The 14016-nt window shown below is 29.7% G+C and overlaps 1 protein-coding gene across 1 annotated transcript; it reads right to left on the bottom strand.

The window, feature by feature from the left end:
* Nucleotides 1-1415: 1415 nt before the first annotated feature.
* TRIADDRAFT_52030 (uncharacterized protein) lies at nucleotides 1416-11834 on the bottom strand (the record flags this gene model as incomplete). The annotated part of the gene is made up of 18 exons (XM_002107954.1): nucleotides 1416-1490; nucleotides 2360-2401; nucleotides 2812-2938; nucleotides 3095-3180; nucleotides 4217-4319; nucleotides 4610-4713; nucleotides 4824-4938; nucleotides 5164-5207; nucleotides 5361-5481; nucleotides 5927-5993; nucleotides 6607-6721; nucleotides 7079-7131; nucleotides 7222-8212; nucleotides 8415-8473; nucleotides 10255-10326; nucleotides 10585-10878; nucleotides 11203-11239; nucleotides 11832-11834. 18 exons carry the CDS (start codon nucleotides 11832-11834, stop codon nucleotides 1416-1418), a joined length of 2508 nt encoding a protein of 835 aa, XP_002107990.1.
* Nucleotides 11835-14016: the final 2182 nt, after the last annotated feature.

The following is a 14016-nucleotide window of genomic DNA, read 5'->3' as shown; positions in this document are numbered from 1 at the left end:
TATATAATATATATAATTATTAGAAAGATTACTGATGCTGTTGTCCAAAAGTAAATTTACGTTGTTCAAAAACTAATATTTTTGCTTATTAAACATCTGTATTGCGATATTGGACTGTACTGTACATTAAAAAATTTTAGCTGCAAAATTATCGTCCAAATGATGTGCAGCAAAAGTTATTATATCATCAGTTATACTTTAATGTATTGGTTCATTTAATAAACTGCCATGAAATTGACAGCGATCGTTAATGCAGTATACCATAAAGTAACATTAGCTACGCCTATCTTTACAACAACAATATCCAAGCGCTGTAAGCTAACGAAAGAAAGTATGCTAATGCTTCCCTTGTATCAGTAATTATAATATCTTAACCTTTAATATAATACAAGGAAAAATTATTATTTAAATCAGTATCCACTACCTAAAGCATGTACAAAGTGCTGCTTGCCCCCTGTGATATCCGTGAACCACTCGAAATGTTATACAGATGGTGTTACCTTTTAATTAATGCGTATATAATGTCATCAATACTATAAAATATGGCTCCAATTTGTCTTTGATATTCCTTTCCCTTCAATGGAGTGTAGCGTGGTTAACCCAGTATTTTTTCAAGGTGAAATGTATGACCTCCATATTAAAAATTCAATTATGCTCCGGTACAGTACGGGCCAAAAGTCAAATAACCCTAAATTTTCTGATTTATTAATAAATCATACGCAATGAAATAGATGATGTAATAGTGTATTACCGCTTACTTATATTAATGGCAATGTTAAGTCTAGTTTAATGATCTAAATTCAATCATTTTCGCTTTGTAAAATTTCCATTGCAACTTTATCAAATGCGTAAAAGTACTACTTATGGAATCGACTTGCTAACCAGTCTCACATGGTCTATCTGTTGCTTCTAGCCGATACTCTGAAATAAAAACCATACTTTCCACCATTTATGATTGCCTGCACAAAAATACAGCAAATATATTGTAGGAATCATAGGATCACAGTATTGATCTATATATATAGATATTCAATCCCTTCATAGACACATGCTGTTTAAGAGCAAGTTAACGTCAACGATAGCTCAACATCTATAATATTAAAGTTAAAAACTTTTACTGGAATGACTTACGATGGAGAACCGATTACAGCACCGGTAGATAGCAAAATTTAAATCTTAATTCTTTATGGAAAATAAGTAGTAAATACGAATATAATTAAAAATGTCCATTCGAAGCATTTGTTAAAAATTCTAGTATCATCTTTTATAGAGCATTAGTCTATTAATTCTTACAATGTTATATAAGTCAAAGTACTTACTATAGAGATTAAATAGCTTATAAATTGAATGAATTAGACATATATTATTTTAGTTTAATTACAAAAAGTATGATAATATTAACATCATTAATTTATCTAGCTAGATGATTGTTGCGCCACCATGTTATTTCTTCTCATCATTTTAGATACATTGATATTTCTTTTATGGACCTGTTAAAAATATAAGGTCAAATTTAGAAATAATCAGCTCGCATCAATCCGGTAAATACTATTGTAAACGAAAAGTTTATTAATTCGACAAAAAAAAGTAAGGAATAATTTGAAAGGTTACGAATCTATCTTTATCTATAGAAGTAGAAGATCTACGAGTCCAATTCTTTTGATTACTAATCAAGCTTATTTGTTGTAGCTATTTATTTATTTTCGAATGGTAGGGCTACTCATTGATGAAGATTAGCACTGGGTAGAACTAGATTTTAAGTAATCATCACATTAAAAATAAAAGTCTAAACTTTAAAAATTCATATCTTAAAATGATGGTCTTACAAAAGATGCGGAATGAATTCGAGTATTGTCCACGGAGAATATGTTGTTAAATTTTTTGAGATAATATAGGCGAATCTAATATATATAGCCGGTAAATATATGAAAGAATTAATTTAAACCTTATTCCATAATTCAACGTCGAAAAATTATGCAAATAAATTCCATTGGAGACTTATGAATGGAACTTATTGTAAGGATAACTTTCTACGTATTTAAATCTTACAAAAAATCGCTAACTGATCTATGTCAAAATGATTTACGTTACTGCCGAAAATCGTCCACTAGACAAATTATAATAGAAATTAGTACCATCTATAAGAATAGAAATCATAAAAAGTAAACTTTACGTTCTGGTATCGTATCATAAATCTAAAAGTATCAATATCTTACTTATCTAATACTGTTGAAAGTACCTTTGCAGCTAACAAAAGACAAATACTTTACTTTACAAGCTTTATTATTAGCTTTTATTGCCATGTAACTCTTTCTGTGCTTATGTAGTCAATACAATCACTTCTAGTTGATGTACTTACTTCTTTACTACTCAGGCAAAGCACATACATCATGAACACACCCTAAAATAGTCAAAATAGTAAATGTTTCAATGTTTCTATTAATTTCTAAATACCTAGAAATTTTGTAAATAGAAGATGTAAGATCATTTCCTTGTGAAAAAACTATATTGCTTCTCAAAATAGTATTTTGGAAATTTATTTTAAGTGCATAAACTACATCTTTAATATGGTACTAGCCGAATCCGTACACCAAACTGTGCTTTAAATATACAGTTTTGCACATATTACACAGTTAGATCTGAGGCTTGTAACTTGTTAATCACTCTTAGTAAGCCTGCTATCATATAAGGCAAGATAATACAGTCACATAAACGAATCTGAACTTTAAACATCGTGTATAATATCCTGTCTGCCATAGACAGCATCTACTAAATCGAAAATGTCTTATATGGATAATGATAATCGATTACCTGGAAGCTATGAAAAATGACAAAGCAGTAGGCAAATACTACTGAGCCTGTCCAATAGAATGCAACTCCAAAGTACCAAGTTAACCCCAAAATAGGTAGTAGCGAGATAATCGCTTTAATAGTTGTCCTAAAATATACGTGGAATAGTTAATAGTGCACCTCTACCTTTAATAATATTGAAACACCAATAAACTAGAGAATTATTAGATTAACAGAGCTGGCTGCTATAAAGTTACAGTATAAGATATCACAATACAAATACAAAAATAATGCTAGGACTAACTTCACTTTTTGAATTTCTGATTGTCTAATTACCAGTTGAAGGCTTAGAAGGGCTTTCATAACACGAACCAAAATTACGACATTAATCTGATCAAGTAATAAGTAAGCGAAAATAAAATGTTTACGAGCGTAATCTTGATTTGACATTTATTGAGATAAATTGTCCAATGACTATTTTGCTTTCAAAAGATTTAATATTTTGAAATTACTTATTTGAGCATGACTGCATATTAAATTAAATTGTAAGATTGCTTACAGTAACTAACAATTACGTTAGCGTATGCTTATTAACTGTTGTTTGAGTTGCCAATATTTTGGCTAAACAGGAATACATACTGACAATACCACAAGCAGAGGTCCAATAAATGACCAAATAAATCCATCGACATTAGCCATCCAACAACTGTTATAATTTTAGAATAGCATTCGAATGGCAGAACAAAATATTAATTAGCGACAAGAGCTACTGATTTTGTCATAAGCTGGGCGAAAGGAGTTGTCTATCATTGCTTTTAAATTAATTAAAAATATTTTCAAAATTAGTTGAAATTTTCTTAAACTGCTTACCGCCTTTGCTTTCCATAAGCTTTAGAGTTTACAATGAAAGAAATAATTACTACAACCATTGGTGATCCTATGCAGAAGTATGTCAATATTTTAAATTTCGACAACTCAAAGTATTCTTAAACAACATCATGTCGTAAATTCTAGCGTACATTTTGACCTAATATTGAAGATCAAATATTTTAAGTGCTGCATTAAATGCTATAAATTTAGTTACCCCATCCAACCAGGAAGTAGTATCTCTTAGCTGTTGATGGAAAAACATTGGATAGTTCTAATGTCTTACGATAGAGAATTAACGCTTCTACCAACATCCAGCAGAAAGTTGTCAAAAACAGATAGTGCAGTATGACCGAAATCACACTACAAGATATCTAATTTCAATACGAAAGTTATTCAGGTTTATGATATCATTTTATTGGATCTTACTGTATGTTGATGATGGAGGTTAATATTTTGGTTAATACTATTATCAAATAAATATCTATTCCTATTAAAGAAATATTATTCACCGTCGTTCCTTGAATTTACGGTGATATTGTCTCTACTCTACTCCTACCTTATCATCATAAGAATCTATGCCAGCTATAAAGGTGATGTTAGATATTAAAATGCTAAGTGATAAATTCGCATGTCCAAATCCTTTGAGGCTATGAAAGCGTCTGGATTAATCAAATAATGAGCATAGTTAGTCTGTTATAATTTAATTAAATGACCGGATTCGCATCATGTTGGTTTAAGGTGAAATACTATGCGTACTAGCTTTCAGTGCTTCTATAGTTACTAAGTATTTAACAAATACCTTTTATAACTCAATATGATAATTGAAATAGTGAAAATAAAGTTACGGTAAGTATAAAAGGCACAATAAACAAATTGAATAAAGTTTACTAAAGTGGCGTAAAAATATCTAGTCTCCTTAGATTAATATCGTTTCAATTCTTGGCATTACCTGATGCAGGTGTAGGTTGCAATAGTTAATCCTAGACAAAATAACGAGACTATCGTGCCAACATAGGTTATGATGGTTAAGATATGATCATGCTGATTAGGAATCTATAAATCGGGACATAGCATGCATGAGATTCTATAATTATTCTTAGTGTACTGCCAAATATTATTATTTAATAGAAGTTTAAATTTAATAATTGATTGAAAAGCCTTACGATAACATCAGACTGTTGAAATAGGATAGCAAAGCTTGTTAAATGATTACTTAAGCAGATTATATGAGTAGAATTGAGATGTGCTGTTCGTAGCCCTTCAATTGACCAATTGCCTCTATAATAACAATTAAAATTATGTCCTTTAGTAATTAACAAACTATAAAGCATGAGCGCTAATTCCAAGCTGATCTAATCATCGTTTTATAAATATTAACATAATAAAAATAACTTAAATAATATTCAATGGGGTTCATCGACTAAAATATTATCGTAAGCCGCTTATAAAATACTCATACGATAATCTTAAAAATCACCAAAGCATACGCGTAAATATACATACGATGGGGTCAAGAAGCCACAGCTACTGACGTGATTTGATGGAATCTGTAATCGATTAAAATATTCAATCTTACTAACATTGAAATAATACTACTGCAAAATTTAATCGCTGATATGAGAATGTAAATATTGATTAGCTTATTCATAAGCTTATATCTTAAAGTATTTTATAAAGTGATTTGGATTATCATTTCTTACCTCGACTCCTCGAAATGTTACAGATACTGGTTTCATGTAAAAATCATGCGTATAGTCCTTGCTTGGATATACTATACATGACGCTATCAAATCTCCAACGTTAACTTGTTCACGTCTCATTCTGTTATATTACAAAAATTTTTGCAAAAACCATTAGCTACTTTAATCCTTGGTTAACAACAAAGAACATAAATTTTTATAAATTTTACTGCATCAAAAAATTGGATATCAACTGTAATACAAATTTAAATACTGAAAGTTAATTTTAATGGATTATAATAAATGCAATACATCACATGATTCACTCATACGATTTATTATACTTTAGCAATAATAATCAGTAGGATGAAAGAATGAACGAGTAATTCAACGAAGAGACCAATATCTCAAAATAGAAGAGATCTAACTCTACTTTGACCGTTTTATAAATGAATCTAATGGATATACTTTCTATCGAGAACAATATGATATTAAATCTGGCAGCATTCAATTACAATAGCTCAATCTATCGCAGAATAAATCCATTTTCCATTATAGGATGGCGTAATTAAGTTACTTAATAATACCTGAAACTTTTTCTTAATGAAGTATTACGCATATCCATTGCCCAAGCAATAATAATGACATAGTCATCTTTTAAAAATAAAAAGAGATACATAAAAATATATAAACTGGAAAATTAGCATGGAACGGAGTAATTGTTACGTAATCAGTTGATCAAGTTTTATTGATATACGCAATTTGATTAAACATAATTGGAGGTCACATTAAACTTTATTATAATTTTATAGAGTTGTCGTTCTATAGCCGTATCGCTCTATATCAAGAAATAAATTTTCTCATATTCAACCTTCCGATTTCGTCTGAATCGGTTCTTTTGGTATTTCAATGAGGATTGAATCATTTCCCGAAAGATTCAATCTTAAAATGGTCCAGTTTTTCATGTCACGATATTTCTTTGCAACGACCTTTACAGCTTTTTATTGGTATAAAGGTTATTTTAGCGAAGGCAAATAAAAATAAAAGCAAATCTTTCGTAATCTACGATAGAGCACTATTATTGTTAGACTGAAAATTCATAATATTGCTAATGATTGGTAGTCATACGAAATATGATAGCAAAAGTTTTTAAATGCAAATCATAAATACGATGAGCTAACATTGATTGTGATCTTTCTACTATGCATATAGATATGTAGCTGGATACTGCGTTATTTTCATTGGAAGGATGCTTTATATGACTTACCCAATAGATTCGTTTTATTCATATACACAGTATCTATTGCTGCTTCTATTTCCCTTAATTGTAGTGCTAATTGCTGGCTTTTTTCTTCCAGTTGTAGTAAATATTGATAGTCGGACTTTTAAAAGCATCAGGTATCGAACGTAGATATGACAGAAACAATAGACAATAATTTGAAGATATCGCAAGAATAAATAAATTTTTGATTGCTACAAAATCGATAGCTCTGAATGCTTGTGTCTGATTTTAGCTATTTTAAAGAACAGTATGATATTTAATGCTTCTAGTATTCATTAGCACATTGATTAATTATGAACAATTGGAGTAAAAGTGATAGAAATAGAGCAAGTAAAAAGCCCTACGTGCTCGTGCTCCTATCCTGGATAACATTAAAACTCTCTATTTACTGTAAATTTGGGAATGATTGATCATATTGGTTAGTAATTCTTGCGTTAAACTAAAAGTAAATTATTACCTCAAGAAATTCATAGTTCTTAAATTCAGGCATACTAGCAGCAAATTCAATAACTGTAAAATTTTGATTAGTGCTTGTTTAAATATTACAGAAAAAAGAAATCATATTATCTTAATTCGCAGTTAAATTCTAAATTTTCATACCAGCCTCCATTATTTGCTCATCCGTAAATTGTTCTGACAACGAAGAGTTGATGTCAGTATTAGCAGTCGAATTTTGAGTAAACTCCACGTTATCTTCATTTTGAAAGATAAGAGCATCGACTTTATTTGTATAGGGTAACGATAATCCAAAATCATCACTATCAATTCCTTTCGATGATGTATGATAATCTTGGTAGATTGGACTCGGCAATATTTCATCATTCATAAGATCTAGACTTGGTGAAGTATCTTCCGAGAGATAATTTAAATCGAATAGCAATGTACTTTCATCATAAACTGCATCTGATGCTTTTTCGTTTATTTTTGTCGTAGATGAATTATTAAAATAGGATTTTTTTGCTATTTCAGATATAAAGTTGCTAGTTTGAGCATATACTAATACCTCTGATCGTTTTTGGTCGCCAATAGAAGTAACAAGATATTTATAAAATAAATCAGAACACCGCAAGGACGCACTAGCCATTGTTGAATAGATCCAAGACATAGAACTTGTTACAGGAGGACTATTTTTTTGAGATACTGCTAAAGTCTCATCATATAAATACAGATTTGATGGATAGGTGCTGTCTGAAAATTTGACGGTTTTTGAGGCGCTAACCTTAATCGTTTCCTTAGCGAAAACTTTTTTCTGTTCGTATACGTCTGTAGTTAAAGAACTATCTAGCGGATCATTAATTGCATAAGAACTTTGGCTGAGCACCACTGAAGTTGTCTTGCCCACTTTAAAACTGCTAATATGCTGGCTGATGCTATCTTCAATGTAATCGGTAAATGATGTAAAACTTAAGCTTGTTGATTGCATCGCATATAGTGAGTAATCGGAGGAAGTAGTATATACTAATCTTGAGCCTTCAGAATTAGCAATAAAATTCAAGTTGTTCAAAATTGTACTACTTCTAAAATCTCCATCAATCGGCACCAGTTGCCCGGAAAAAATATTCATTTGGATGATGATTGGATCCTGTAACATCTAATTTTTAATAATTTTTGAAATATAAGTTAATTGAACTTATTTAATCTTTTAGCTAGTTGAACATCGAATTAAGATACAAAAGGAAAAACTATTAATATACATTAGGACTAGATTAAGACGATAGGTAATCTTAATCAATTCAATTTGTGATCTAATGCTCGATTTAAGTAAAGAAAATCAATCGTAACAAACGACCAACCAAATCAGCTGAAAGTGAGGATACAATGGATACACTAGGATAAGAATTGCCGTTGCTACCTATAAAGTTGAGTAACATTATTAGAGTAGGTTAAGATGTGCCTTAAACTAGATGATTAGATGGCGACAGAATGATATTATGGTATAAAATTATAGTTGATTGATAAATAGATGAAGATATAGATAAAAATTTGGCCAATAAAGAGATTAAGGTATGCTATTGTCTTTGTAAAGCTCTTTCAATAGTATAGCAATGATCGTATATATTAAGGTTTCCAATACTTTACTTATGACAGTAGTAATTGAAAATTTAAAACATTTTCAGCTTAAAATCAAGAAAGCGTAAATTGTTCAATTTTATAAACCTTGTTACCAGCATGGATGGTGATTGAATAATCCTTTAATCTATTAATTCAGCGAAGAATGTAGCTAGCTGTTGGCTAGAAATGACTAGATGGATAAGGTATAATGCGGTCTTACTTAAATCTTATAAAATACTTTACTGATAATTTGTTTGTACGTACGTATAGTGTCCTCGAAAAATAGCCTTCCGTATTATGCGCGCATCAAATTTCTGCAGAAAAGTGATTGCACGCATCGGAAAGTAAAAAATTACAAAAATTGAATATTATTGCTATTACAACAAAATTTTGCTTGAGCTTGTTCAACATATAAATAACGTTGCTTTACTAAGCATTGCTAGATAGATATGGTACATCAATGAACTTACTATTGCTCATAGTATCAACATATGCAGATCAGATAGTTACCATAATAGCAACATAATTTTGAGATCCTTTTACTATTTATTCATGGCGGTATTATACTATACAGTGTAATTCGTTATGCCAAGAATATTCACAAGTGCTCCATCGGCGTAGGCCGATACTATAAAAAGCCAAGCACTGGCTTAGCTGCTCAGTTCCATTTAGTCACTTGCAGGATCACTTGACTATTATTGCTAAGAGTATTCTTACGTTTTTCTTTAGTGCATTTTACGACTAAAATTAACGTAAATAAAGTGAAGTATTTAAACCTATTACTCAATAGTAGCTTATTTGTGTAGTTGAGAGTTAGTTCAACTACGATAGGTCCCTAAGTTAGTTGGGAATATGAGTACGAGTGAAGATTGTGTTTAAGACCAGTTTTCTAATTACAAAGGAGAATTGTAACACGGTAATATTCGATACTTACTTAGTAAGTTAGAATACTATTAAGATACCCATAATTAATAATAGTAAATACATAAAATGCAACTTTTACATATCTATTTAACGATGGTAAATTTTATTTTCTATTCTATAAAGTACGAATCATCGGTATTAATGAATGATGTAAAAGAGCTATTCATTGAAATTAGGCTACCTGTAAATTTTTTGTCAATAATTTGTTAATTTACAGGCCCATACAAATCTATAATAGTAAGTTATTATCATATTATGCGTATTTTTCATTAAGCAGGTGAAGAAATAAATTATGAAATAACTGATACTTTCGGAGGCATTATTGATCAGCATGTGCTGAATATGCAATAATTTCAAATGCGTAATTGTGTACGGTAACTAATTACAGATAAAGTTAAATAGCAAGAAGTATTTTTCAATTTACATTATGATTATCGTGACTGATACTTACTGTATAGTAAAGTTTTTCTATTAAATAATTAATATAATCGATGCATCTATAGTAATATGAATGCTTACTAAGTAAGTAATTCTAAAAAGCTGTAGGATATAGCAAGATGAGATATCATGATATTCATGATATTCTTTAGAAATACTGCAATTTATCATTACAAGAAATGAAAATATTTTTCAAATTAAGCTCTGATCTGTCCTAACCTTTGGAATTGTGATGTTCTGGCACAAGAGTAGAGACAGAATCATCAGAAATGTAACCGACTTTTAACGGATCTGAAAATAAAATATAAAATGGTTCTGAATTTGTTTGTATAATATATAATCGTTTAGTAATTTAATCCAAAAATTTCCTTTTATTAGGATATTTGAATCTTCGGCACTAAAATGAGGACTTATTTATTAATCATTATCGACCTTTTTGGCATAGATAGCTGGCACTAGTATAGCAGTTTACGTCATCAAAACCGGATGGATTAAGCAAACCATTGAAAATGCAACAATGCCTGCTATATTTAGTTCGCTGAGGCTGACCTACCGCCCATCGAAAATAATCTGACTCAGGATTCCTTCGCCATTTCCAATGAATACTAGTGTCATTAGATGTCTTAAACAAGTTAATCCAATATTGTGTTACACTTGAATTGAAAGTAGCAATTAAGCCGTCTAGGACAGCATCGGAACTAATTGTAGGTAGATGTGCATTGTATCTAGCACACCAATACATTGCTGTAAAAACTGTTACCCGTCTTCGAATAATCATATAACATTTATCGAAAATTAAAATCCATCCTTCTTGACATTGATAGCGAATTGAAGAGTGATCGTCTAAAGTTGCAAAGTTTGATAGAATTATATTAAAAGATTGTACGATTTATTAATTAGCTAATTAATTCGTGAACAGTATGATTGATAATATTTTTGCATCGTTTATTGAGATATTTATCGGCATTAAACGATTGATTAGTTTATTGACTTGTAAAGAAGGTAATGTGTTGATCTTTGTTTCACATATGTATTGATGATATTGTAAACTATCACATGATTATGTTTTTCTATTTTTAATTAGACGTAATTTAGACAATAACCGATACAGGAAAATTGGTATTAGTTATAATGCCAACGGCTCTTACTTTAATTCAATGAACTTACCTTCATGGGTATTTTCCTCTGAAGCCTGATCTTGAATCTATGGTGTAATCAATTTTATGATAAAGTAAATCATTTTTCAATTTCAGGATATCTACTGTATGAATGTCTATATATTGTACGTAAATGAAGCTCTATAGGCAATTTAATTTCCTACTAATTAATTGTTAGAAAGGTCATTTGTTCCATAAAAGCAATATCTGTATAATGAAGATTAGTCTGTCAATGAAATTAAATTACCATATGCATCTATATGTGTGTCGAATTGGAGAGCAAATTATAATTGCAGAAGAAAGTCAACAGTAGATATTTTTATCTCCTATACGTTTGATAAAACATTAATAATTTAACTAAGGAATTTGGCAATCGAAGAAAATGATTCCACTACATCCTGATAGTAGTTGGCGTTATCGATGGCACGATGAGCTGTGAATCATTTTTACAAGCTGATTCCTAAAACTTATCTTTTTCAACTTCTTTATATTGATTTAGTGCTATCAGATTTATCATACAACTAAAACATCAAAATATAGCTAAGGCGGTAAAGTAATCCATTCTAATTCTTTCCATAAAACAGATATTTTCATATTATTGATTTCAAATTCATATTCTGTTTGTTGTATATTTATAACCATATCGCTATTTGGTTGCGCATAGAATTAAGAATGAACAATAATATAGCGTTCAGTCTTTACTAGCATGAATGGAAAAATATTTTTAATTTTATAGCACAAATTTCTGTTACTTATGAGATGCTACTGTATCTTTCAGGTACTTATTTAGTGTTAGCTAAGTTTTTTAGTGTCAGCGTTATACACTATACATAGATAAAATAAATCCTTTCTATTCCTTTATATATCCTGTTTGTCATAAACATTTTTGGTAGCATTATATACCAACACATATGGTATAGAATATTTGAATTTAATTAAGAGGTTATCCCTGTAAGTTTGTTTACTGTTAGCATAGACGTTAATGATTTGTTACATTCTTATTTAAATAATTAAGATATCGACTACAATATTTTGATTGCTTCAGATTTAAGTAAAGAATTAGATATCGATGGTTGACTGTAAAAGCAGGGAAACCAATAATAATTAAAACTTAAAGGTTGGTTCTCGTAAACGTTTCTTAAAGAATTACTGCTTAAGATTAGGATTAAACAGAAACTGCAATATATGAAATATATTAACTTTACATTAAATTCTAAAAAGATATCAAAAATAACCTTCTGCTATTGTACTGTTTATCCAACCTATCTATTTTATTTATCATATCTCCATTCAGATCAGATTCTTAATCGATTAGCGAATTGATTAAGAAATTTCGAGGGTATTATTACAGAGATTAGTTATACTTCATATTCTAATAGCTTCCAATTAGCCGAATACATACGTCATTTTTTCCAAATAAAAATATTTAGAAGGGATAATATATTCAAATATAGTAAGTCAACAACTGATTAAATGGGCTTATAATAAAATATTGTGTGATCTATGAGTGAATAAACTTCACTTGTAACGTTATTCAAAGTGAAATCTAATTTTAATTCTAGAATCAAAGTCATGAGACAAAGATAAATCGTTCTAATTATATGCATATGCGTTATCATTCATGATAAAGGAAGGCTTCAATCATTGCTAAAGCTAAGTTAATCTATGTAAAATCATAAAGAAGATGGAAATTTTTAATTTCACTGAAATACAGATAACTTTATAACCATATAAAGTCTAGCCATGATATACTAACGAAAATACTCAAGGTTGATATGATTGAAATTATGAAGTGCTGTGTATAATATTAACAAACGTACAATGCAATTGTGTTAGGTGCACGAAATGACAAGATAAATTCATTAACTTTGAAAATAAAAATAGGACTACTAAAAGTTATGGTTACTGTGGAAAATCTTTGAAAAATGAACAAATTAGTTTGAGATATTAAAATAGCGTGATGAATTATTGGCTAAAATCAATCTTAGCGCAAAAGTGATTTAAACTTGTTTAATTCATCCGATATGTTGAATAGAAGCTGCCATTGAAAATATTTAGCATATGTGTTATAAAAAAAGAGTATACGACACTAACCGAAGTTTCTACTTGTGAGTAAAAACAGGATTGGATGACAAGGAAAATGACAAAAAAGTAAAACAAACTCTTCCTATCAGCATCGTAATCCCACAGATGATTAATCTTTTCCATCGCAGTTAATGTCGTCTTTAATGTTGGTCTTTCAAGCGATCTTGCACTAGGTGGAATATTGTGTAAGATTTGATTTCGATTCAAAATGTAAGGTTATCACTGAGGATTGTTACGAACAACATGTAATTTAACTTATTATCAAAGATGATAGATCATTCCTTCAGTAGTACTTTCCACTAAAATACGGGTATGTTTACTTTCTTAAAATCTTTATTAACTTCGGTCATTGCTTGCTTGAAGTAAGTTTTATTTCGAATGGATACTATGAAACTAATTATTTTTGTACATTGAGTAAAGGGGATTATTAAAGCTATACAAATAAATTGTTCAATGAATAAAAAGAAATAAGATTATACGTATATAGCAATTATATTTTATGATGCTTATTTTGCCCGACGGGATATTCATCATTTGTCAACGACAACAAAACATGCATTCTTTTGTTACTTAGCTAATAAGTTAGAATATGCAAAATTAATATTTTTATCGTTGTATACCAAGAACTGATATGAATATTACATAAGTCATACATGATTACTAAAATGAGAATATCCGTTGACGTAAGCTTGTCTTACTAGACGTGAAAAACGTGATATGATTAAAATAAATTTTAAGA

The sequence above is a fragment of the Trichoplax adhaerens genome, genomic scaffold (genome assembly GCF_000150275.1).
Source record: "Trichoplax adhaerens TRIADscaffold_1 genomic scaffold, whole genome shotgun sequence".
In the NCBI taxonomy this organism is placed as follows: domain Eukaryota; kingdom Metazoa; phylum Placozoa; class Uniplacotomia; order Trichoplacea; family Trichoplacidae; genus Trichoplax; species Trichoplax adhaerens.
Note: the sequence above shows the minus strand (reverse complement) of the source record. Positions and strands in the feature narration are given on the sequence as shown.